Raw genomic sequence first — 27,162 nt, 5'->3', positions numbered from 1 at the left:
GTAGTGCCCGGAGAGCGGCCTTTGGCAAAAAGCGGCCGATCGCGGCCATTCGACCAGCTAGCTGTTGGACTTCTTTGACGGTGCGCGGGCTCTTCATATTCATGATCGCTTGGAATTTGTCAGGGTTCAATTCGATTCCACGGTTGGTCAGCATATATCCCAGAAATTTCCCTCTTCGAACGCCAAAAGTACACTTGTCGGGGTTGAGGCGCATGTTGTGCTTCTTTAACTGCTCGAAGACGACCGCAAGGTCGGCTGCATGATCTCCTCCCTTCGGGGTCTTGACTATGATATCATCTATATAGACCTCTACCGACTTTCCCATCAAGTCCCCGAAGATACGGGTCATCATCCTTTGGTAGGTTGCCACTGCGTTCTTGAGGCCGAAAGGCAGCATGGTGTAGCAGTAAGTGCCCCGATCAGTGATGAAAGCAGTTTTCTCCTCGTCGTCCCTATGCATTGGGATTTGGTTGTAGCCTGAATAGGCATCCATGAGAGAGATATTCGTACCCGGAGGAGTTGTCTACAAGTGCATCAATGCTCGGTAGAGGGAAAGGGTCCTTAGGGCATGCCTTGTTGAGATCTGTGTAGTCGACGCACATGCGCCACTTCCCGTTTGCTTTCTTGACCAAGGTTACATTGGAGAGCCAAGTAGTGTACTTGACCTCCCGAATGATCCCAGCCTGAAGCAACTCTGAGGTCTGTTGCTGGATAACTTGCTGCTTCTCGGCGCTCATTTGTCTTTTCTTCTGAGCTACCGGTTTAAACTTCCGGTCGACAGATAGCTTGTGGCTGCAGAATGCGGGGTCGATGCCGGGCATATCTGCCGACGACCAAGCAAACAGCTTCCCATTGGAAAGCAGTAAATTTTCCATCCGTTTGGAGAGATCTCGGTGGAGGCCACGCGCTATGTTGGTGGTATTCTCCGGAATGGGACCGACCTGGATAGGGCGGGACTCCCCGTCGGGTTTGAGGCGCTGATCGTCTCTAGACTGGTCCACTCGGGGGTCGAGGTCGGTCATGAAACTGGTGTGCTGAACGTGGAAGGTGTCATGCTGGTCGTGGGCTTTGGACTTCTTTCTCTTTCTTTCTTCCCTGGCCAGCCTGCAGCTGGAGTTGTAGCAGCTCCTTGCCATTTCGAGATTGCCGCGTACTGGTACCGCCCTTCCTGCCCAGGGGTACTTAAGCATCAGGTGGTGGGTGGATATGGTCGCCCTGAAGGTGTTGAGACTTGGCCTGCCAAGGATGGCGTTGTACGTCGTTGGACATTCCACCACCAGAATTCTATGATCTCCCAGGGAAAGGCAAGTATCAAAATATCCTAAGGGTAGGACTCTGTCTCCTGTGAACCCGATCAAATCATGGTCGTAGGGGAGCAGGTCCTTCACCGATAGCCCTAAGCTTTTATAAGCGTCATAAAACATAATGTCAGCGGAACTACCTGTATCGATGAGTGTCCTTCGGATCTTACCGTTGTCGATTAGGGCTTCAATGACGATGGGATCATCTTCCTCGCCGGTGTCCTCGCTGTAATCGTCTACCGTGAAGGTGATGGCTACCTTCTGCCTTGGGGGGTGGAGGGACCCTGGGCGGGGCCTTCCGGTCGCTGACATGATGACGCGGGTACTCCTTTTCCGGCTGTTGTTAGTGGGTCCGCCTACGGCCCATCCTCCGGCTATCGAACCAACGCTGACTAGGTTGCTTCCATGATGTCTTCTAACTTCATCCCGGCCGTGTCGGTCGGGCTTCTTCTACGTTCTCGGCTTCGTCCGCGGCGCTCGGGGCTCCGGCGACGTGGTGGTGTCCTGTCTTGTCGATCGGCCGATCGGCGCTTGGGAGGAGTTCGGGCACGGTGCCTTGGAGGGGTTGGAGCACGGTGTCTAGGAGGGGTTGGTGTCCGCCTCGGGGGCGGCGAGCGCGGGCGTGGGAGGGCACCCGACGATAGAGCTACATACCTGGACAACCTGCCTGCTCTGATCAGTTCCTCCACCTTGTCCTTGAGGTTCAGGCACTCGTCCGTGTTGTGGCCCGGGCTGTCGTGGAATTCACAGAATCTCTTGGAATCCAACTTGTCGCCTCTCGTCAAGAGCGGAGGGGGGCGGTCCCTGAGGTCGGTGGAGGCTTTCTCCCTCAGGATACGCGAGAGGGAGGAGTTCAGTGGGGTATAACTATCATACTTTTTCAGCTTCGTCTTCCGTTCGTCCTGACCCTTCCGTCGGGACTCCCGGGTCGAAGGCTGGTCTTTATGCTCTTTCATCTTCTGCGGTCCTTTGATCGCGAGTGTTTGACTCGCGGCTCTTAGGGTCGCGGCGTCTTCCATGTTTATGAATTTCTCTGCCCGGGCTAGAAATTCCTCTAGAGTGTTGGCCGGCTTGCCATCCAGCGAGGTCAGGAAAGGTCCTGGAGCGAGAGCCGCGGTAGCTAGGACCAACCTTGTGTCGGGGAGGAGACCGGTGATATCACCAGCCTCTTTGTTGAACTGATTGAGAAATGCCTTTAGAGATTCTTTCTCTTTCTGCTTAACCAAAGCCAAGGTTTGCGCGGTCTTCGGTATACTGCGGACCGAGGAGTACTGGGATAAAAAGCAGGACACGACCCCGTTCCAGTCGTACAGGGAGTTGCTCGGTAAGTTCTGAAACCAGTTCATGGGTCCTTTTCCGAGGCTCATGGGGAAACATCGGCAGTACAAGGGGTCGCTGGCCCCGGCATACTGCATCGCGCCTTCGAAGAAGTTCACGTGCTCCTGCGGGTCGGTGTCTCCCTCGTAGAGCTTCACTTTAGGTCGTGCCCACCCCTGGGGGAAAGGAAACGCCATAACTTCAGGGGATAGAGACCTCCAATCGGCGCTGGATAGGTGACAAGCGTGTTGTTGGACCTGGGGCGGTTGTGAGTCCTATCCCGAGTAGGGGAAGGGCTCCTTCGCCTGGAAGGGCTTCGCCGGGGAGAGTGGTGTCTCTGTGGTGTATGGCTAGCCACCCTCTCTGCAGCGGGTGCTCGGCGGCGCTCCTCCTAGTAGTAGGGGGTCCGGTTCGGGCCTCCGCTCGTCTCCCCCTCCTGGGAAAACGCGGGTTGAGGGCGCGAGCGAGTCTCCTGCTCTTCAAGCTGTCGTAGACGTGCTCGAAGCATGCAAATCTCCTCCTGGGCATCCCGGATCCTGATGCTGTGGGCCTGCTCCCTTCCTGCCCCGTTGTCTTCTTCCATAGCCCGGATGCGTGCCTCCAAGCGGCAGAGAGCCTCGTGGGCCGCATGCGGGGTAATGGCCGCGGGCTCTGGCGAGTGACGGGGCTGAGGTTGAGGAGTTGGGGGAGGCGGGTGCTGGGGTTGAGGAGGAGGAGTTCTGCGATTTGTTGAATCGTTGAAGGTCTCTACATGGCCTTCAGGAGTTGGTACAGGACGTCGCGAAGTTTGACGTGTTTCCACCATAGTTTGCTAGCAGGTGACAGGAGGTGACTACACGCGGTGCTTTTAACCACGTGGTCGTGGGTTCGATCCCCACAGACGGCGCCAATTGATCAGGGAGTGACCAAGCTACCCGTTGACGAGAGGTAGGAGAGAGGGGATCTGGACGTGCTGGAGGACTCCAAAGTTGGCTAGGTCCCGGGAGGGGCTCCTGCAAGACACTCCGATGCTAAAGTCAGTAAGGGAAGTTGTGAGAATGGTGAGTATGGAGAGAATACGTTACCTTTCAATGGAAGATGTGTTCCCTTTATATAGGTGAGGTGGAATTAGGGTTGGAGCCATGCAACGTCATGCATGGCTCGTACGCGTGGCACAACCCGCCGTTGGATTGCCTGCGGTACCTGCAGAGGAACAGTGATCCAACGGTTTGGGGGCCCCTACGGATCTGTGCCAGCGAACCTACCCCCTAGGGGGGTTGGCCTAGGTCAAACCCTATTTAGTGGGCCCCGGGTTTTTGTCCTTACCCTTGGTGGTAGGGCCCATAAGGAGGGTGCTCCCAGGCTCCCCAAACTGTCCCTCGGTAGGGACATTCTGTGGGGTCCAGGCCCGTCCCGGGTGCCCTGTCCGTCCTTGGCCAGGGTTCCCGGAATAACTTTAAATCTTTGATTGAAAGGGCCATTGAAATACTGAAAGGGTTATTATGCTTTTCAACCTTTGTCACAACATTTGGCGCCAACCGTGGGGCTCCGGTAAAACTTTTCTATACCCGAAGCAAAGAGCAAGAGAGCTACCATGGTGACGACGAGATCAACCAACAATGTCACAGTTCTAGACAAACTTATGCAAAAACTGGAAGAGGTACAACAAGAGAATATAAAGGACCTATGAGAAAGGGGAATGAAGAAATCTTAGAACAAAACAAGCAAATGCAATAAGAAATAGAGATACAAAGGCGGAGAGGCGAAGAAGAAGGTGGTGGACATGGAGAGGCAGCATCCTTTTACCAACGCGGTAATGGATACCCCATTCCCAGAAGGTTCACCTACCCAGCTATGGCATTGTTTGATGGAAACTCAGGCCCTCAACATCTAACCATGGTTGAAGCAAGGATGGTCCCTGTTGGAGCTACTGATCAAACCCTATGAAAAGTGCTCCCTAGGACTTTTCTTGGTCCCACTCTTCAGTGATTTGCAAGTCTGCCTGTAGACTCGGTAGGCAACTTTGGTGATTTCTCTCAAGCTTCCATGAACCAGTTTTCGACCGTTCTGAGTATATGACTCCTACAGAAAGTGTTAATTGGATTTCAGAGGAGACAAAACCGAATGGTAATGACTACATAAATGAAGTGGTATTTTATCCTGATTCTATTATATCCCCAGCACAACAAAATTTACCTGTGGATGCCATGTTCAGAGTTGGGACTGGTGCACTTGAGCATATTTCCAATATAATTGAGTCTACTTTCCTTAGTGATAACGTGAGAGGGTTTAATGATCCTATAAGATGTTAGAAATTTTGCTGATTCTATTCTTCTGGCTTTGGTGAAATTTACAAGGAAGTTATGTCTTCAAGAGCTGCTTGATAGAAGCATGACAATTGAAGGCGGCTTGCATTTGTGATAAATTCAAGGATTCTCCAGATGGGATCTTTGGAAGCCTTTCAAATAAAAATACAAAGCAAAGTGCTAAAGAGAAATCAATGGGCATGCTCAAAGTGCGACTTAAGGATTTCAATTGATGAGACTTGGGAAAATGTTCTTTCATTTAAAGTAGGGTACCATTGTAGTGTTTCTTCTGTTATGGATGTTTTACTTCAGAGTTAAGTGTTCTTATACTATTATGACTTAGTTTTATTATAATACAGAATCATTTCTATTATTGATTTCACTCTCACGACGCCATTCAACTGCTAGAAGCCTAGAAGTATTATTTTTCACGAGTGAGTAGGGTCTGTTTTGGTTTGTGTGTTTTCTATTTTCATTTTCACTTAAAACAAAAAATGAGGTGAAAATGTGTTTGGTTAAATATTTGGAAACACTTTCTTTGGAAACATTTTCAGAAATGGGTTCAGTTTTGAAAATAAAAAAAAGTTGTTTTCTGTGTTTTCTCTCGAAAGACTATGAAAATGAGAAAATTGAAAACGCGGTGGCAAACTTGTAAATCAGTGGACTTTTATTTTATATAATTATATTCTTCATAAGAACTACAGCGTCCCGGGATCAAATCCAACCAAAAACAAAATATGGTCATGTTTCATGCTATAAAATACACAAAACACAATATATTATTTAATATTAATGGTTGTTTACGTGTCATGTCATCCTGTGCACTTGTGCAATAGGTGCATGAGAACTATACCCATATCTGTATTCTTTGATCTTGATTTTTGAATTAAAACCTTATACTATTTTTTTTTTGCAAATTTTTATCGGTTTATGTAAAAATATGTCCAGTTTGTTATGAACAACTTTATTTTTTATTCTTTTTATTACTTTTTAAATAAATACATTATCAAAAAAAAATCAATCATTATAGTTACATAACAAAAAAAATCAATCATTATTATCTTATGTTGTAAATTTAATTCACAAATTATTCATTAATAAATATATAAATACGTTTTTATTATTTGAAGTTATTTTCACTCTCTATGAAAATAGTTTAACCAAACACATTTTCAGTGTTTTCATTTCCAAAAAATGAAAAATAGAAAACTAAACCAAACATGTTTTCTTAATTTCAAAAAATTAAAAATGAAAATCATTTTCATGAAATGGAATTAGAAAATGAAAACATAAAATGTTTTCTCAAACCAAATAGGCCCTAACCTTTTCTTTCTTTTCTTCTTCTTCTTCTGTAACAGGTATTTCATTTGGAAACTGTTGCAATCCCTCCCAAGTCCCAACATATCACTTTCCTAAGATTGAACATGTGTCTTTATCCTTACGAGAGTCTAATTTATCTACCACTAAACCAACACGTTATTTGTAGGAGTTACTAAGAGTACAAATTTATTAGTGTAAATTTTATCATATCTATCTATCTATCTATACTATATATAAAAGCAGAGTTTCTGCAGCCTTGAGGGCAAATCAGTAATTCAATAAGCCAATGTAAATGAACTTCAATTTTAACATGGTTATTTTAGTAAATCTCAAAATAATTAAACTGGAACTCAATCTTAGCCGTCCATTGATTTTAATCTTTACGGTCTTGGCCAAACCCTTGCGGATTGCCCTCTCGCATTCGCTCAAGTAGATTTCCGTTTCCATTCTATCATCCCATCTAATGGGGAGTTGGGTTTGGCACCCCACCTATGGGGCTTGGCACCCCACTTTATCAAATACGGAATTTAAAATTCCGTATTCTCCCTATCGAATACGGAACTTAAAATTCCATACTGTATTTAAGCATGCCTGTCACATTTTCAACCACTCATTATATACTAAAACAGATACGGAATTTTAAGTTCCGTATTCAATAGGGAGAATACAGAACTTTAAATTCCGTATTTAATAAAGTGGGGTGCAAAGCCTAAGGGGTGGGGCACCAAACTCAATTCCCCATCTGATGTTTACGTTTTTTTCTGCAATCAAGGCTTCAGTTTCAATTCCACCACCTCTTCAAACCCTCATTCGTTTGTTTCCAGTATTAAGGTGGGTCATGGTTGACCGTTTCATTCGCTCTGAACATTCCCCCTTTCGTTTGATTGTCTGCATCAGAGAGATCAGTTCCGGCATCGACTACTTTGTCCAAGACGACTTTGACATCTTCACAAGGTATCGTTTTTCCCCTGTTTGGTTAGTGTGAATCCCTTACTTCATCTTACCCCGATGATGGCACTGTCGGATCCTCCGCCTCCATTGTCTTTGCATTGAATCCATGCCTAATTTGCAGGTTTTGGAGCATTTTCTTTTCGGAGAAGCTTAGAAATTTGGTGTAGCAGAACACGAATCCTCATGGGTAGGTGTGGTTTCTTTCCTTTTTTCTCTCATACAATCTTCTTACATTTCGGTTCTTATGTTTTTACTTTTATAACTTACATTATTACTATGAAGAGTGGTGCAAAAGAAGGAACAGAAGTCCAGAACATCGGAAGTACATTGGATGGGTAGGTGTGCATATTACTAATCCTTGCATCATATTTTACCTTTCCAATGAGAAGTGATCGTGGAAGGATTTATGGCTTGGAGGTTGATGGAGAGTTCGATGGCTGCAATGGGTTCTGTTCAGGTAAAATCCTTTAAATGCATTAGATTTGACCCTTTCAATGAGAAGTGTAACATTATTAAGATAAACTTAGTGGAAAGGTTGCGGAAATATGCTTTCATGATCATAGCTAATAACATATTTAGACAATCATGAATTCCACTTATTCAAGGATGATATTAGATAAGGTTTGGCCAATAGTTTGCAGCAACAATCATCCATACATTGTCCTCCAATTATAAGCTAGCCTTTCAAGAGAAGATGAATGATAGCCTTGCAACACCAAACCTTCCATATGGGATTCAAGCATGGCTGGATTCCACGGAACAAAAAACTCCTATAAATTCACATCCTTCCATATCCTTGAATCAAAAAGGTTTTTCATTTCTTATATTAATATGAGAATTAGTTTAACTATATTGTGCGTTTTGCTCATGTATAATATAGAAATCTGAGATAATATCATAACACCACTTTTCTGATCAAGAAAGAAGAATTATTATCAGTTCTATTCTTTTCAGTATCATTTAAGTTAACATGTTCTCATTACCATGTGAGTGTGGTTTAAAAATCTTATTTCAGCTTTTGGTGCAAGACCTGAAGTCAGCTCCTTAAGTTGCATTTGTATTTTTTATATTTTTTTAAACTTCAAAGACAGAAGCAATCACATATAGTTATGATTTTTTGCAGGCTGAGGCAAACATCATGAAGTTGAATGAGGAAAGGCGCATGAATACTAGAGAAAAAAAATTCTTAAGAAAGAGTTGGGAGGTTTGTTTGTTATTTTTAAGACCATGACCATGTTATCAGTTTAAGAATTGCATGAGTTTTGCTTTTCGTATTTAGTAGTCTCTTTTCCAAGCTAAATGTTAACAGTTTAGGCACATGCTCCTTCAGTATTCTTGCTATTTGAATTCTTATGACTTTATGTTATTAAACTCTGAATCTTGATTCATTTAACTTCAGATATATACTGATTTTTCATAAGCCAATATTCCATCCGTTCTAGATTATGTGGGAACTGTCATTGAGGTAATTCTTACCTCGACCTCTTTAAAGTAACTGAAGATTAATATTTCCTATTGCTACAAGTCTGCTACCTTATTAACCGAAAAATTGTTTAGATCTGTTTTTAGCTTTCTCAATCACCTTTTTTAAAGATGTGCTTGCATGCCTATATGGCATCTAATACTATCCAATATGTTTAATAATAGTCAAGTTTGTCATTTTCTGATGCTTTGATTATAAATTGTTCCATTTAATTCTAACTGAGTTGACTGAACATAAGTAGAATAAAATTGACTGAACATTTTAGTAAAACTTCTGACAGTGAACTAAATATCAAGGGAGCTTCCTTATCCAGTCAACTTATGAGGTGAAAGTCTGAAAGAAGCTACGGAAGTTGAAAGAACAATTCATGCTCCATTAGAGGAGCTCCATTAGAGGAGCTGTTAGAAAATTCGAGCACCTCATGGGTAATTCTCTAATTCCTTTATCTTTTCAGTTTTTTCACTACTTTCAATATGCATGTGTGTAATGCATAATAAAGATATCAGTTGTTCTTTAGTGATTGTACCATGTGTTTCCTTTTCACTATTTATTGTAATGCTATTTGTGAGTTTCTTTTGTGCGTGAAAGTCTAAAACACTTAGAGCTCCTGCTTGCCCTTTCACCTAAAAGCCATGATCTTACTTCTTGAATTTCCATGACAAACGTCTACCAAAAAAAATTATTGCACAATTTTTCAATCTTTTCAAATATATAATTAGTTTTGAATATTCTGTACCATATATATTTCCATAAACCTTAATTTCCTTATGCACTTACCATGTCATGTTCCTACTTTGAACACAAATGTTGCAAAGAAGGTAAATATATTTATTCTTAGCTTTGTGGTATGGCACACGAGCTATGTAACATTTGCATTATGAATGTTTCATGTTTCATGTTACCATTGATGCTTTTATGTTCCCTGCTCTATTTTTACAGTGTGCACTATTTTAGTTGATTTCCTGTAAATCTGCATTGTGAGGTGGACACTGCTACTTCATAAGGCTATTTGACTTGGTAGAATTAGGAGAGCAAACTATTTCTTAATAACATCTACGCTTTCCTCATGAAATAGAATTTTCAATTAGAAGGACTAAGGTAATATTGGAAGGTGAGTCTTAAAGAAATAGTAACTATAGATGAAGAAACATTAAAAGTGATTATTTGTAACAGGTGAGAGATATTAAAAGGTTTTAATTTGTAACGGATGAGATACATTAGAGTGATTACGTTCTAATGTGTGAAGAAACATTAATAGTGATTAATGTGTAACATATGAGAGACATTAAAAGTGATTAGTTTGTAACGGCTGAGATGGATTTAATTTTATGAAACCATTAGTTAATTTGTTAATTAGAAGAGATGAAGAGGAATAGCTATGAATAAATCTCATAAATAATAGATACATGAAAGGGATTACTTTGTAACCGATCATTAGTTAATTAGAATAGATTAAGAGGAATAGCTATGAATAGATCTGATGCAAACCTCACTTCAACTAAGGCCAGGTTTGGCAAGGTATATGGCAGAAGGCCCAATGATCTGTCAAAAGGCCTGTAAAGGAATCCTTCTAGAAGTTAGGACCACTAGGTGAGGTGAGGCACCTGTCACCTGATGGGGAGATGGGGACCACTCAATCATCATAGGGAATATATGTTAGTTATGGAGAGAAGGATAGGTAGGCAGAAATTGGACTAGGACTAGGAGAGCAGAGCACTCTCGAATTGCTCTTATTCTACTACTTCATTTTCTTTCTTCTGCTGTAATTTCCCTAATTCACTGCTTCTGGTTGTTAATCCCAGAGGATTCAGTGTTCTAGTAAATTTCAGTTATTCTTCCAATTGCTTTTCTCTGGTACCTAACATTGGTATCAGAGCTCCCGATCCTGAGGGAGCTTGTATGGTGGTGACGAGAGCTGCGATGGAATCCAGAGTAGATGATCTCGAGCGATCCGTGACGTCGATGAAGGAGATGGCGACGGAGCAATTTAAAGAACTCCGAAGGCTCATCATGAATCGCGAGCGGAGGCGAACTCAAGGACGTTCCAACACACCCAGATTCCGGCAAGCATCGCGTGAGAGAGATCGCGAAGCTTCTTCGCATTCCGGGTCGCGAACCGGGTCGCGAACCGGGTCGCGATTTTCTGACCACAGCAGAGAGCGATTTGATCATCCTCATCGTGTCCATTTGCGAGCAGTAACGGGAAGGAGGGTGGATATCCCGATGTTCGATGGGAGCGACGCTTATGGGTGGATCAATCGGGTAGAGCGCTTCTTCCAACTCAGTCGAGTCGGAGAAGAGGAAAGGTTGGAAATGGTGATGATCGCCATGGAAGGAAAGGCTCTGGGATGGTTCCAGTGGTGGGAAGAGCAAGCTCCGGAGCGAGCTTGGGAACCTTTCAAGCATGCCTTGATTCGAAGGTTTCAACCCACCTTGGTTCAGAACCCATTTGGCCCTTTGCTTAGCATTAAGCAGAAGGGTAGTGTCATGGCCTATAGAGAGAGCTTTGAAGAAGCTGCAGCTCCGATGACAGGTGCTGATAGGGAGATTCTGAAAGGGGTGTTTCTGAATGGGTTACAAGAGGAGATTAGAGCAGAGATGAAGTTGTATCCTGCTGCTGATTTAGCTGGACTGATGGATAGGGCCTTGTTAATAGAAGAAAAGAACTCTGCTCTCAGGGGAGGAAAGACCAAGGAAGAAGACAAGAGAGGATGGAAGGATAAAGGAGGGATTGGTGTCAAATTTTCCAGTAATGGGGAAAAACATACAAATTCTAGTTCAAGCTATGTTGGGAAGAACACTGCTGGGGGGCAAGGACAGGAGGGCAAGACCACTCAATCCAAAGAGAGTAATGAGGGAAGTGGGAATGAAGCTAAGGTTCCGGAGAGGAAGTGGAATGGAGGGCAAAGACTATCACAAAGTGAATTGCAAGAGCGAAGTAGGAAGGGATTGTGTTTTAAATGTGGGGAAAAATGGGGAAAGGAGCATGTGTGCACTAAGAAGCATTACCAATTCATCCTAATTGAAGGGGAGGAGGATGAGGAAGAGGAGGAAATCTTTGAAGAAGCTGAGGATGGGGAGTTTATCTTGGAGGGCAAGGTGCTACAACTGTCCCTCAACAGCAAGGAAGGGTTAACCTCTAATCAGTCTTTCAAAATCAAGGGAAGAATAGGAGGAAGGGAGGTGTTGATTTTGGTGGATTGTGGGGCTACTAGTAATTTCATTTCTCAGGAACTAGTTGCTGAATTGGGGCTGCAAGTGATTGCTACCACAGAATATGTTGTAGAGGTGGGAAATGGGGCCAAGGAGAGGAATTCAGGGGTCTGTAAGAACCTCAAAATAGAAGCACAAGGGATCCCTATTGTTCAACATTTTTTCCTACTGAGTCTTGGAGGTACTGAACTGATTCTGGGTATGGATTGGCTGGCAAGTTTAGGCAACATTAAGGCCAATTTCAAGAACCTTACCCTTCAATGGGAGGTGCATGGTAGGAAGATGAGGCTGCAAGGAGACCACTTCAAGAGAGAAAACAAGCAATCCATGAGGAGTAGCAAGAAGCTTCAGAGGAGGGCAACAAAAGAGGAGTTCCTTGCTTATGATAGTATGTGTGCAACCAACAAAATGGAAGAGATGATTCCTCAACAACTTAAGGAAGTGTTAGTAGAATTCCCTGAGGTTTTCAAGACTCCAGAAGGTTTACCTCCTAAGAGGAAATGTGATCATGTTATCAGGTTGAAAGAAGGAGCAGCCATTCCACATAGCAGGCCCTATAGATACCCATTTTATCAAAAGAATGAGATTGAAAGGCAGGTCAAGGAGATGCTGAATTCTGGCATAATCAGAGAAAGCACAAGTCCATTCAGCAGTCCAGCAATCTTGGTTAAGAAGAAGGAAGGGACATGGAGATTATGTGTTGACTATAGAGCCCTTAACAAGGTTACTGTGCCTGACAAGTTTCCAATTCCCATAATTGATGAACTGCTAGATGAAATTGGAGCAGCAGTGATTTTCTCCAAGTTGGATTTGAAATCTGGTTATCACCAGATCAGAATGAATGAGGAAGACATTCCAAAAACTGCATTCAGGACTCATGAAGGCCATTATGAGTATCTTGTGATGCCCTTTGGGTTATCCAATGCCCCCTCCACTTTCCAAGCCTTGATGAACCAAGTTTTGAGGCCTTATTTAAGGAAATTTGTGCTAGTTTTTTTTTATGATATTCTCATCTACAGTGCGAGTGAAAAGGAGCATTTTGATCATGTGAGGGAAGTCTTACACACACTTCAAGTCAATTCCTTGGTGGTAAACCAAAAGAAGTGTTCTTTTGGGCAAGAAGAGATAATTTACTTGGGACATGTGATTTCCCAGAAAGGTGTGGCGGCTGATCCTGACAAAATCAAAGATATGCTGAACTGGCCTGCTCCTAAGGAAGTAAAGGCTTTGAGAGGGTTCCTGGGTTTAACAGGGTATTATAGGAGGTTTGTGAGAAATTACAGCAAGCTTGCATACCCTTTAAATCAGTTATTGAAGAAGAACAATTTCATTTGGAGCAATGAAGCCAATCTGGCTTTTGAAAAACTGAAGGAAATTATGACAACTGTACCTGTATTGGCAGTCCTTAATTTCAACAACTCTTTCATTCTGGAAACAGATGCCTCGGGCAAGGGATTGGGAGCAGTGCTCATGCAAGAGGGGAGGCCCATTGCCTTCATGAGCAAGACACTTTCAGCTAGAGCTCAAGCTAAGTCTGTCTATGAGAGGGAATTGATGGCTGTGGTCTTAGCAGTACAGAAGTGGAGGCATTATTTGTTAGGACACCACTTTGTCATCCATACAGATCAGAAAAGCCTAAGATTCCTTGCTGAGCAAAGGGTAATGGGAGAAGAGCAGCAAAGGTGGATGTCAAAATTAATGGGGTTTGACTTTGAAATCAAGTACAAACCGGGGGTTGAAAATAGAGCAGCTGATGCTCTATCTAGAAAGATGCAATTTACAGCTATTTCTTCTGTCCAATGTGAAGAATGGCAAGATCTAGAAGCTGAGTTGTTGGCTGTTGACAAGTATAGAGAGATTATGCAGGAGATAGCAACTCAAGGTCATTATCCTATGGGGTATCAAATGAAGAAGGGAAAGCTGATGTATAAGGACAGAATTGTGATCCCCAAAGGTTCTGAGAAGGTTTCAATCATCCTTAAGGAGTTCCATGAATCTGTCCTAGGTGGCCATGCTGGGGTTTTTAGGACATACAAGAGGATCTCTGCACTTTTCTATTGGGAAGGAATGAAATTAGACATCCAGGAATTCGTGCAAAAGTGTGAGGTGTGTCAAAGAAACAAATATGAAGCTCTCAACCCTGCGGGGTTCCTTCAACCTCTGCCAATACCATCTCAGGTATGGTCTGATATCTCCATGGATTTTATAGGGGGTCTTCCTAAGGCTATGGGGAAAGACACCATTTTGGTGGTAGTAGATAGGTTCACCAAGTATGCACACTTTATTGCCCTCACTCATCCCTATACTGCCAAGGAAGTGGCTGAGGTATTCACCAAGGAGGTGGTGAAATTGCATGGTTTTCCAGCTACTATAATATCTGATAGAGACAGGGTCTTTTTGAGTCACTTTTGGTCTGAATTGTTCAAATTGGCTGGTACTAAGCTGAAATTCAGTTCTGCATACCATCCCCAAACTGATGGTCAGACAGAAGTTGTTAATAGGTGTGTGGAAACCTATTTGAGATGCATGACAGGAACTAAACCAAGGCAATGGCCTAAGTGGTTGAATTGGGCAGAATACTGGCACAATACAAATTACCATTCTGCAATTAAGACTACACCCTTCAAGGCTTTATATGGCAGGGATCCCCCAACTATTGTTAGAGGGGATATGGCTCGAACTCCAGTGGATGAAGTTAGTAGGATGACCACTGAAAGGAACCTGATATTGGATGAACTCAAGGGGAACTTGGAGAGAGCACAGAACAGGATGAAGCAACAAGCCAATAAACATAGAAGAGATGTACAGTATGAGGTTGGAGACATTGTATACCTCAAAATTCAACCATACAAACTGAGGAGCTTGGCTAAAAGGACAAATCAGAAACTGAGTCCTAGATATTATGGGCCTTATCCTATTGTAGAGAAGATTAACCCTGTTGCATACAAGTTGAAGCTTCCTGAGGGGAGCCAAGTTCATCCTGTTTTTCACATATCCCTCTTGAAGAAGGCAATGAGTGGAGCAGTGATTAGCCAACCTCTTCCTAAGGTTTTGGCTGAGGACTGGGAATTGAAAGTGGAGCCTGAAACAATTGAGAACTTCAGAGAAACAGCAGATGGGAACACTGAGGTATTAGTGAAATGGAAGGAGCTGCCAGAGTTTGAAAATTCTTGGGAAGAACTCACTGTTTTGAAGGAACAGTTCCCAGAATTTCACCTTGGGGACAAGGTGAGTTTTCAAGGGGGGAGAGATGATGCAAACCTCACTTCAACTAAGGCCAGGTTTGGCAAGGTATATGGCAGAAGGGCCAATGATCTGTCAAAAGGCCTGTAAAGGAATCCTTCTAGAAGTTAGGACCACTAGGTGAGGTGAGGCACCTGTCACCTGATGGGGAGATGGGGACCACTCAATCATCATAGGGAATATATGTTAGTTATGGAGAGAAGGATAGGTAGGCAGAAATTGGACTAGGACTAGGAGAGCAGAGCACTCTCGAATTGCTCTTATTCTACTACTGCATTTTCTTTCTTCTGCTGTAATTTCCCTAATTCACTGCTTCTGGTTGTTAATCCCAGAGGATTCAGTGTTCTAGTAAATTTCAGTTATTCTTCCAATTGCTTTTCTCTGGTACCTAACAAGATCTCATAAGTAATAGATAGACAATGAAAGGCCTATTTAAAAGTTGAGAGTACATGAAAACTTCAATTGTAAATAAGTACCTAAAGGAAATGAACGACCAGGACACAAAGCATGACTCACCCCCTGTAGTGAAGTACCTTAAGCTCATGGTTCATTGAAAACAAATCCAGGGTCAATTGGTGAAAATTTTGAAGTAAAAAAAAAATGAGACTCTGGCTTTTGAGACTCTTATCAGAATTTTTATAGATATAACATACATTGCTTCTCATCAGTGTGATTCAGGGTTGTGTTTCGTATAAATGATTGTCTTTACAAACCCCACATGCACTAATTTAGTGAGAGTGATACTTCTACATTCATGTTTGTTCATTGCTGGAAAGTTTTTTTCTTCATTTGGTTGAATTAAGCAGCAAAATGTTGATGTGGCTGCTGAAAATCTCAATGCTCTAGGAAATACTCCTAGAGCATCTTTTACACATTGACAACTAACAACTGATTAACCATCTTATCCTACTTGATTTTTCCTTTACATTATCCCAACATGGACTTTTTCCTTCAATGTTATCAATATTAGATTTAATTTAGCTTTATTTAACAAGAGGACCATTAGCTTGATTAATTCCATCAACTTTTTGTTCTGATCTACTGGCACAGATGCTGATCTACGTAGATTAGGCATGGAAGCTGCTCGAGAGGTGTACCACATTTTAGTTATCTGCTATAAACGGTTTGTATTTATGTGAACCATTGAGCTTAATAAGAAATATAGCTTTTCTTTTTTACAAGTTAATTTCTTTAATTTCTTCCTCCCATTTTGTAGTCAACTGATAGTGTTGTCAATAAAACTGATATGAATAGAGAATGTTGGAATGAAATGATTTATATGTTGCACTTGATAATAAAAAATTAGTGCTCTAGATGTTTTAATCCATAAAGAATGACAATTACATCCTAGAAAATCAATGGATATTTTATTTTCATCTAAGCCTTATGGGTTATAGCCAAGTTCATTTACTTGAATGTGAATAGGGCGCAGGTATTCCACAAGGGATTTTTTTTATCACTTTTGATTCAATTGCAATTGCTTCACTATTTGCTCGACTCTCCAATTATTTCATGTTGAGTGATAAATCTGTGTAGTTATTGAGCTGTATTTGGGTGCAAATTGTTCAACAATTCATCCAAAAGCAAGTTGTTATAATCCAAATGCACTGAAAGACTGTGCTCCTTATGCATTCAATGATTACTACCGAAAGAACCCTGCACCTACTAGCTATGCATTGGAGGAGCAGTAACACTTACTAACAAAGATCTAAGTAAGACTTTCATCAGCCATAAAATCCTTAGTGCCTCATCATGATCAATGAAGACAATAAAAAAATTGAATTAAGTGTGTCTTGGTAAACATATAGATACCTGTTCTAGAAAAAACACATGAATCAGGTGGTAATTTGCTGCTCTACCTATTTAGTTTGAGCATTCTCTCTGTTTCTATCTCAAATATATATTTTACATGCTAGCAACTTATAAATCTCTATTGCGGTAACTTATTGATTATAATTTAGCGGTTTTTATTTTTAAATATATAATTAGTGTCGAATATTCTATATATCTTGCCTTAAACCTCAATTTCCTTTTCTTTGAAGTAAATGATTTGCTTGATGAACCCGGAACATACAAGTATGAACGTGAAACAGCTTCAAGGGACTCTTTGTTTGTGCTCTAAGTAGAAGGCAAGGGTTTTAATCTTCTTCCATCTTCAATTCACCATTAGATTCTTCCCCTTACTTTTCATAGATTATTATTCTCTTTCATGCATTATCCAGTTTATTTTCCTAATTGGTCTTACTGATTATTCTTTTGGTGTGATTTTGTATATCTTGGAACTCTTTGATGTGGTCCTGTCATAGAGCAGGGCTCCAAGAGCTGGCTCTAGCGCAGTTCGATCAGGTCAGGTTACTGAGTTGTTACCTGACAAGTTTATGTGTTCAATGTTGATGGATGTATGTTCTAACTTGCGATATTTGGACAAGGGCAAGCAATTTTATACCTTCTGTTTCAAGTGCATCTATTTACAAAACGAGATCAATGGGATACAACTCTGTGTACTTCCATGATTTCAAGCTATATTGCTACGCGTGGTTTAGGAGAAGATGCTCTGCATCTTTTTCCTTTAACCTTGATAGAGAATATTCAGTAGACGGAGTACATGGTTAGGTGTATTCTGAGTTATGTTTCCATTTTTTATGAGTAGAAGTAGGTAAAATCCATGCTTTGGTTATCATATTTTGGCTCCATTGGACATGATAGTTCTGAGACTATTCATAGAGCTTTTCATCTTGGTGCTAATTTCAAGATGATTATTGGTGCAAAGATGCTTAAAGTAAAAAAAAAAAACAGTGTAAATATCCACATGTATGGGATCTAATTGAGTCCATGCTACTTGAACATCAAGCAAATAAGAGGAAATTGAGATTGATCTACATGATAGGAAAAGAAAATGTGAGTCTTTATGGCCTATATTATTTCAATTTGCTCACAATGAGAGCCCTGCACATTTGAAGCTGTTTGCAAAATGGAAGAATTGTACAGGTTATAGGGAAGGTTTAACTAGCTGCAGTTTTTCAAGAATTTTTTTGTGATGGATTCATTTTAGGTGAAGTGAGTTATTGCTTAATTTTAGTGGACTATCATTGTTTTGGTGGGTTTTCACTTTTGATTTTAGCACACTTATTATGAACTTTCTTGACAGGTCCTCAAGATTTTTATCTATTATTTTCTGTTGTGGGTGTATGAAGTCTAAGGAAAATTATAAAATGACCACTATTTTGTACACTTTTTTTACGTTACTCTAACATGCTTATGGCAAGTGAGCAATAATTATTTTCCAATCACCTCTAAATTTCTGTAAGAGTCTATTAGACTGCTACAATATACTTTATTATTCCAGTCTTTTTGGCTGCTGCACTAATTAAGATTGAAGTGTCTTTTTGAAGATTTATGATAATGTCATCATCTCAATTAAGTATTCCTTTCCGTAAATTTAATGCTTACAAGAAATTGGCAGCACAATCAAACTCATTTGAACCTAGCTAAAGATGTTTAAGTTTTTGTCCTTAAAAATACTAGGAAGTCTGGCTTGGCATAGTAGAATTCCTTTTAAATTTCAAATGAGACAATTTTCTATAGCACTCTCTTTTGCTCATAGTACTTGAAATGTAGTTTACGGAGAGGTATTTCGCAATGTCATATGAAGGTGATACTTTTTTAAAAAATGTGAAATATTACACTCTCAATTTTATTCTCAATGAAATAATGCCAATTGCAAAGAAAAAAAACACATATCATGTGATAAACTATTGAATAGATATAAAAATAATATTAATCTAACATTTAAAACAAGTACAAAACTTAAAAAATAAAATAACAACTCGAAAAAACAAAATCAAACATTTGTTAAAAAGAATTTTTTTAAGAATTCATAGTCTAAAATAAATTTATATCTTTTAATCAACATAATATATTTTTAAAAAAACATATTTAAACACCTTCAACAACAAAAAATGAACATCCCCGTGCATCGCACGGGTAAAAAGTACTAGTTATTATATACTTAAGAAAAATTAGGAGCTCCTCAATAAAAACTATATTAAATAAAAATATATGGTTAATATGTTTTTTCTTCACTATAATATTAGAGTAAAGTACACTCACCCCTCTCAAGGTTTGTTAGAATTACACTCCACCCCATTCTTGTCTAAAATCTACACCCCACCCCATTTTATATAGATGCAAATTTAGTGACGAAAAATATTCTTCATTAATAATTAGTTATTATTTAAATTGTTAATCAATAATTTCAAAAAATATTTTCAATATAATCCAACAAATTTAAAAATGAAAACATCACAGTCCTCCTCATTCTCTCAATCGCGGTCTTCCTCCATAAATTCACAATGCAAATTCTGCAATAGCACACCCGACCGGTTTACAAACCATATCTCGAACATAGGGAAACATGCATGTGTTTTCATATTTGGTAATAATTCAATTTTAATCAAAATAATCTCTTTATACCTCAAATTTTGAAAATTGGATTGTATACCCAAAAAGCAAGACAAATGGGTGAAGAAAATAGAGAAACAAAATTAAGAAATATGAAGTGGATCGGAGGTTATTAGAACCCAACGATGCGGTGGAGCACCGCTTTTAACAAAATCCAACGACATCTTAAACCAACAGAGCGTTCGCTCGCAATTTAAAGGGGGTGAAGTTCACAAGAAGTAGTTGAACAGGTAGCTTTGGGAATGTGCGATTCACGTTCTGTGGTTCAGGTCGCAACAAAACTTTGATGCATGGTGGTGCCATGGGGTTTCACATTCTGGGACAGTGGCCGTCGTGTTAAAGGGAGCAAAGGCTTGGTGGTGACCGTTTGTGGTGAGAAATATGATTTGGAGACAGATGGGACGTGGACTTAACAGACAGAGTGGATTGTTTTTTTAAATTTAATTCAGTAAAATTATTTTCATAAATTAATGTATGATAGTGTATATGCATTAAACTTATTTAAATTTTAACTAATTAGTAATTATTTTTTATTAGTGACGAATTTGTTTTCGTCACTAAATTTTTCCTTTATAAAAAATGGAGTGGAGTGTAGATTTAAAAAAAGAATGGGGTGGAGTGTCATTCTTACAAACCTTGAGGGAGGTGAGTGTATTTTACTCATAATATTAACATATTATAATTTTAGTTCATATTAAAATTTTATTCAGCTTTATTTCTTAGAAAAAGTACATAAATTATATAAACAGAATAATTTTTTCTAATGAAACTAAAATCAAGTATGATAAATTTACCGGGAGAAAAAACTCATTTAATCCTGATTATAAAAAGTTAAGTTACTGAGGTACACTGCTAGTTTTTTTTAAGACAAATGTTAGTTGTTAGTAATGTTAATAAAAAAATTCATTCATCAAAGTTTGAACCTTTCACCCTTCACATTGCTAGTAACTTTGTCTTAGTAACTTGGGTATAGAATTATTTGTTTCCAAAATGAAAGGTTTTTGACTTATCACTTATGTTTTTCACCATTGCAATTGACGCCATATACATAGAATGCCCAATAACGTGGTACTCAGAGTCCAAATAGTAAAGATTGGTGAACCACACTTTTTTAGCGTACATACTAACATATATGAAGAGAAGATAGAAAAGTAGTAAATGTGATATATAATGTGATGTGTGAAAAAAAAAAAGAAAAAAAAGAACTATATGTATATTTTTAAGTGTTGTTACTGCATGAATCGTTCTATACAAATTGGTCTTTAAGTCCAAATTATGGAACCTTCTAAGATGAACTATTCAATAGGTTGGTTCATGGATGACACGGTTATGGTCAAATAATAAGAAGAATGACAGAGAAAAAAAATTTGAGGTGTGTCTAATTATTATAAAACTCACCGCTCTTTTATTAAAAAAATTATCACATTTATTCCATTTTTCCACCACTCATGCATTCATTTCTTTCTTTTCCTTTCCTTACATTATTATTAATTACTATTATTAGTTTCATCTCCAATAATATATTTTATTTTCTTCAAGTCACCTTGGGTTATAAATTATTTTGTTTATTATTTTCTTATTTACTTGAGATAGATACGTATTAGTGTTTGAGTCAACCAAAACCGAGTAAAGACTGGGTAACACAGCGTAGACAAGTCAAGAGCCAATGGGAGCAGAACAAAGCTTTCTACTCTCATGGCTTTCTCATCCCATGATAAACACTGCTTCCTTTTCCTCTCTTCCCCTTCAGTCTTCAGACAACATGTTTCTCAGATGATCCGTGAGTAAAATCTTATACTATTGCACTTTAATATTGTTTTATTTCATTTTATTTTCTGTCTCAGCTATATTTCCTGAGAATTCTGCTGAAACTGAATTGCTTTTCAAACTGGAACATATATTATAGGTTTATAGCATGTAGCATTAATATTATATGGTAGTTATTCTGTTATTGAATTTAACGGTTATAGAAAGTTTGTTTTTAAGAACCAAGATGTCTGTCTGTTTTAGGAAGGAACTTTTCTCTTTCTTCTGTTCTTGTTTCTCAATCACCATACATTTTTTGATAGCATGTTTGTACCGGCTTCTTTTTCCGAGGATCAATTCTGACACGCGGAAGCTACTTAAAGAAGCTTTTTCCTAGAATTGGTTTTGACAATAGAATCAATTGTAGAAGTGTTTCCGAAAACATCAAGGGTGTGTTTGGTTTCCTGTTCCCAGAATCAATTATGGTAGAGTAAAATCAATTATGGATGAAAATATTGATGTTTGGAGTCATTTTGGAGAATCGATTTCAAACCCAAAATCAATTCTGATAGAAGCTAGAGATTAACTTTTGCTTTAATCATAATCAATTGTGAGATGTTACAACTGAATTTTACAACATTACCCAACAGAAATCACTTTTTCATAATGTATCCTTCCCATTCAACTCAATTTTACAATAGTCAATTTAACAAAACCAATTGTGACAAATGTTGATCCAAACACGCACTAACTGTTGCTAACTTCATGCTTTCTTTTCCATTTATCTTTTTATAATATTTATGGTCAATGTTAGTTTCATTTTTTAGACTTACATGTGTTTTGTTCATTTAGCTCACCCCAGTGCTGCCATTTGTCTCAGTTGAGCATATGCAATACAAGAGGGAAATTAATGCTGACCAGATATATGCAAACCAGTTGCTAGCTAACTTGTACTGCTCCATATGCCATTTGGGGTCTCAGCAGAACATGTTGCTTTGAAGAGAGAATTTCAAGAGCTGAAAAATTAGATGGAAAATGCCAAGTCTAGGATAGCTATGGCAGAAGCTCTACACATGGAGCAGATAATTGGAGGGGTTCAGAAGTCTAATTCCATAAATTCAGCACAAGAGAAGGAAAGTAGGTATTTGGAAAAGAGAAATTCATTGGGAAGGACACCATTGATGCCTCTTCAGTCGTTTTACTGTCCAATCTCTTACGATATTATGGTGGATCCTGTGGAGACTTCCTCTGGCAGGACATATGAAAGAAGTGCAATAGAGAGGTGGTTTTCTGAAGGGAAATCTCACTGTCCCTTAACCATGTTGCCTGTTGATACTTCAATCCTGAGGCCTAATAAGAATCTGAGAGAGTCTATTCAAGAATGGAAAGACAGGAACACAATCATTACCATTGCTACTATCAAATCCAAACTTGAAACAAATGAAGAAGATGGAGTGCTTCAATCGTTAGATGAATTGCAGGACCTGTGCTTAGAAAGAGAGGTGCATCGAGAATGGTTAAAAATCGAGAATTACACTGCTGTTCTTATTGGCCTTCTTGGTTGTAGAAACTGTGAAATAAGGAAGCGTGTTCTGCTCATCCTGTCTTTGCTTGCAAAGGATAACGCAGAGAACAAGGTACCTCATATATCCTTCTCAAGGTTAAAATATAGCATGTTTGGATCAATTTCTCTTTCTTTAGTATGAATTTTGGCACGCAGAAGCTACTCATAAAAGCTTCTTCCCAAAATTGATCTTGGTTTTGAAATTAATTGTAGAAGGATTTCCAAACATGCACTATGCATGTTTTTGGATTAAAACAGAAGGAAAATATCTTGTTTTTGCATAAGAAAGATAATGATAGTTCTTTTCTGGTAGGAGGATATTGCTAAAGTGGATACTGCACTTGGATCAATTGTTCGCTCACTTGCGCGTCAAATTGAGGAAAGGAAGCTGGCCCTGGAGTTGCTGTTGGAGTTATCTAAAAGTGACACGGTGTGCGATCTCATAGGAAACATTCAAGGAAGCATACTTCTCTTGGTAACAATGTTAAATAGTGAGGATGTTGAAGCAGCAAAAAATGCACAGGAGGTGCTAGATAACCTCTCCTTCCTTGATCAGAATGTTATAGAGATGGCAAAGGCAAATTATCTTAAGCCTATACTGCGCAAACTTTCTACAGGTATTTCATGAATTAGACACACCATCTGAACTTCTAGCGATCTATGTCTTGATCAGCATCCGTGAAGAGTAATGTTTGTACTCCAAAAATTTTATTCTTCTTGTACTTTTTTCTGACTCTTATTTTGAGAAGTGGCATGGTTCTTAAATTTAGCAGCTGCATACATGCAGCTCCATGACTTCGATGGTGGAAAAATTTGTCCTTTATAAGAAATATGAAATCCACTCCATCTCATTTCTAGAATTCTATATGCGTTAATGCCTTGTGCTTATTGACAAAACTAATGAAAATTGGTAATGGTTAGAAAACAAAGTTGAGAAGAATCCTTTTTTGTTTCTTGTTTTTCTTTTTTACTTGATGTGTGTAAATTATCACGTACCTATTATCTGTGTTGTGAGTGCATGCATGTGCATCTGTATAGTATATATGCATGTAGAAAGTAGAAACATTACAGAAAATGGGTGCATAGAGAAAAATGAAGAAAAACCAGATATTAACTTGGAGACACAATTGAAGCCAATGAAGTGGAGATGGAAATACTAATAGTTAGTTCACCCACACCTCACGAGAGAAATATGAGTACAAGAGAGAGAAATGAGAGATATGATAGGTGAGTGATAGGAAAAGAAGACAGATAAAAAGTAAAAAGTGGGTGGAAATAAGATAGAAGAGAAAGTGAGGTGTGAATGAATCCAAACCCTGGAAATCCATTGAGTGTTTTGGTAAAACCTTAATACTGAAAATCGAACTACAAACATGGACTTTATTCCTATAATGAACAAAGTTTGAACTTTGAATATTCAATGAAAGTGAACTTTTTGAAATATGAATCTGGCATTCACCTACTTGGCTACTCACTGAGATTATCAGTACTTATTTCCTTGGCGTAGGACCAGAAAACATCAAGATAGTCATGGCTGAAACTTTGTCAGAAATTCCATTGACTGACCAGAATAAATTGTCCTTAGTCAAAGATGGGGCACTGCAGCCTCTTCTTCAGCTGCTCGTAAATAACGATCTTGAAATCAAGAACGTGGCTGTCAAAGCTCTACTTCAGCTCTCAAGCTTACCAGAGAATGGCCTGCATATGCTTAAGGAAGGTGTTGCTCAACCACTATTGGAATTGCTATACCATCACAGTTTTCAGTCAACTACTCTGCTAGAACAGGTTGTTGCCACAATAATGCATCTTGCCATATCAACCACACACCAAGAAGCTGTTGCGGGACAGGTTTCATTCTTAGCTTCTGATGAAGACACATTCAAATTCTTCTCTCTAATTTCTTTGACGGAACCTGAGATACAGAACAAGATTCTCAAAGCTTTCCAGGCACTGTGCCAATCTTTCTCCGGCTTCTCGATCAGAAACAGGTTGAGACAGGTGTGCACTTGTGGCCCTTTAGTACACTAAAATTTCCTCTATACAAAATGCTTCTTATTACATCAAACTTTTGATTAAATTTCTTTCCAAATAGTAACCTCAAACAACAGCAATAACAATAATAGTCGTATTCATAATTATTATTCATGGTATACAAATGATTACATAATAAGTTCATTAATTACAATTTACAAGTTTCATTTTTATAATCAATACAGATCTCAGCTGCTAAAGTATTGGTCCGCTTGGTAGAGCTTAATACCCAAACTGTGCGGGTCAATGCCTTGAAGCTTTTCTATTGCTTGACTGAAGACGGTGACTCCAGCAACTTCTCATCACATATAACCAAAACATTCATTGAAATCTTGGTCAACATCATTGAGGCTTCTGATGATGCAGAAGAGATGGTTACTGCTATTGGTATCATGGCTAAACTACCGCAGGAGTCTCACATAACACAGTGGCTTCTAGATTGTGGAGCACTTCAAACCATGTTGACTTGTCTTACTGATCAACACAAGCATCTCTCACACAAAAAGCAAGTTATTGAGAATTCTGTTGAAGCTCTTTGTCGTTTCACTGTCTCCACAAATCTGGAGTGGCAGAAGAGTGTGGCTGAAAAGGGAATAATCCCATTGCTGGTGCAATCTCTGGTTTCTGGGCCTCCTATTTCAAAACGAAATGCAGCAATTTCAATCAAACAGTTTTCAGAAAGTTCATTTGGCCTGAGCAAGCCAATAAAGAAGCCGGGCATCTTCAAACGCTGCCTTGTTGCCCTCGAAACCGGTTGTCCAGCACACCTAGGCACCTGCACTGTTGAGTCATCATTCTGCATTTTGGAAGCTAATGCCTTGGAGCCCCTCGTGCGGATGCTTGCAGAGGAAGATGTTGGAACATGTGAAGCTTCCTTAGATGCATTATTGACTTTGCTTGATGGTGAAGCACCAAACAGTGGAAGTAAAGTACTTTCAGATGCAAATGCTATCACACCAATGATAAAACTATTGGGTATTCCTGCTACAAGGTTGCAGGAAAAAGTTCTGGTGGGTTTAGAAAGAATTTTCCAACAAGATGAAGTGAAAAATAATTACAAATCTTTGGCCACAATGCCCTTGGTAGACATAACTCAGAGTAAAGATAGCCGATTGAGAAGTCTTGCTGCCAAGGGTCTTGCTCAATTGGGTGTACTTGATAAACAGTCTTCTTATTTTTAGGATTGGTTCCACAATTATTTGGTTGCTTGTATATTTTAAGGCTCCCTCATAATTTAGTTATTGATCGAGCTCAATGGCGTAGTGTGATCCATATAGTCGACTTCACTTAGTGGGATAAAACTTCTACTGTTGTTGTTGTTGTTGTATATTTTAAGGCACCAGGTGCATTGATATATGTGAAAACATAAATTTTACACAAACAACATGGCTGTTTAAGGTTTAACTTTTCCCTTTCTCTACTTCTTTCATCCTAGATCAATACATAGTTATGTTTCATTGAGTCAGTCTTTGAGCAGAAGCATATAAGAACTGAACTTAATAATAAGGTTGGTTCCTTTCTACATTTCCAGTGGCCAAGGCATTATGAATTAATGTGTCTATCTGAATGGCTTTCATCACAACAACAAAATGCTCATCCAGTGCGATAGTATAAATGCTTTCATCACAGTGGCCGTGTTGCTAACACTTTTCACACGACTGATCCGACTAGAGTGCAAATGAACAACACAGACTCCTACAATGCACAAGCATTTGCCTATTTGACTTGCACAGTTGTGCTATCTACACCAAATCTTGTATTTTCTTTGGGTTCTTAAGAATTTTTAGCAAACTTTCACATGAAGCACTACTATGCAAGTAGCTGAATACAATTGATTACTTTTAATCTGATAGGATCAATTGACACAGTATTACCTATATCCTATACCATAATTTTTTTTAACAAATAGAAATAATAATATAAAAATATGAGAAAAAAGTGTTGGAACAAATTGATGAACAACACATAATAAGAAATAGAATAAGTAGATGAAGTCTTGAGATGAAGTGTGAATTAGATTCATTGTCTTAAGAGTTATTCGGCGGATATCCAAAAAACTCTTTAGGATACAACAACTTTCTTTGGATCGAACCAGGTTGCTAAACTAACGAGATGAAGTTTGTAGCCCTAGTGAGAGCCTCATAAGACACGAGAGTTGTATAAAGTCTAGTGTATTGAGAGTGAAGTGAGAGACTCCATTTATAGAGAGTTAATTTCTAGTGGACATTTGAACTTTGGACATACGAG

At 39.4% G+C, this 27,162-nt stretch overlaps 3 protein-coding genes and 1 long non-coding RNA gene across 7 annotated transcripts; 2 read left to right on the top strand and 2 right to left on the bottom strand.

The window, feature by feature from the left end:
• Positions 1 to 452: 452 nt before the first annotated feature.
• On the bottom strand, positions 453 to 1,613 carry LOC130744494 (uncharacterized). Its single transcript, XM_057596676.1, has one exon. It carries the CDS (start codon positions 1,611 to 1,613, stop codon positions 453 to 455), a length of 1,161 nt encoding a protein of 386 aa, XP_057452659.1.
• An 80-nt stretch (positions 1,614 to 1,693) lies between these two features.
• LOC130744477 (uncharacterized) lies at positions 1,694 to 2,815 on the bottom strand. Its single transcript, XM_057596661.1, has one exon. The coding sequence runs from the start codon at positions 2,813 to 2,815 to the stop codon at positions 1,694 to 1,696; it is 1,122 nt and encodes a 373-aa protein (XP_057452644.1).
• A 4,117-nt stretch (positions 2,816 to 6,932) lies between these two features.
• On the top strand, positions 6,933 to 18,353 carry LOC130745126 (uncharacterized). 3 transcript variants are annotated; one of them, XR_009021532.1, is made up of 8 exons: positions 6,933 to 7,177; positions 7,296 to 7,361; positions 7,457 to 7,631; positions 8,298 to 8,378; positions 8,574 to 8,639; positions 8,923 to 9,082; positions 16,164 to 16,236; positions 17,156 to 18,353. It is a non-coding gene; the product is annotated as an uncharacterized LOC130745126 (long non-coding RNA). The 3 variants fall into 3 exon arrangements; XR_009021530.1 differs by having other exon boundaries at positions 6,937 to 7,177; positions 7,296 to 7,365; positions 8,938 to 9,082; XR_009021525.1 differs by having other exon boundaries at positions 6,939 to 7,177; positions 8,938 to 9,082.
• Positions 18,354 to 21,193: 2,840 nt separating this feature from the next.
• On the top strand, positions 21,194 to 26,299 carry LOC130745102 (U-box domain-containing protein 44-like). Of its 2 annotated transcripts, none has more exons than XM_057597249.1 (5): positions 21,194 to 21,354; positions 22,201 to 22,957; positions 23,198 to 23,501; positions 24,392 to 24,882; positions 25,101 to 26,299. In XM_057597249.1, the coding sequence occupies exons 2-5, from the start codon at positions 22,349 to 22,351 to the stop codon at positions 26,094 to 26,096; spliced, it is 2,400 nt and encodes a 799-aa protein (XP_057453232.1). In that variant the 5' UTR covers positions 21,194 to 21,354; positions 22,201 to 22,348; the 3' UTR covers positions 26,097 to 26,299. The 2 variants fall into 2 exon arrangements, with proteins under 2 accessions (XP_057453232.1, XP_057453236.1); XM_057597253.1 differs by having other exon boundaries at positions 22,173 to 22,957.
• The last annotated feature ends 863 nt before the right edge of the window (positions 26,300 to 27,162 follow it).

The sequence above is a fragment of the Lotus japonicus genome, chromosome 1 (genome assembly GCF_012489685.1).
Source record: "Lotus japonicus ecotype B-129 chromosome 1, LjGifu_v1.2".
In the NCBI taxonomy this organism is placed as follows: Eukaryota; Viridiplantae; Streptophyta; class Magnoliopsida; order Fabales; family Fabaceae; genus Lotus; species Lotus japonicus.
This window is presented reverse-complemented; position numbering and strand designations above follow the sequence as displayed.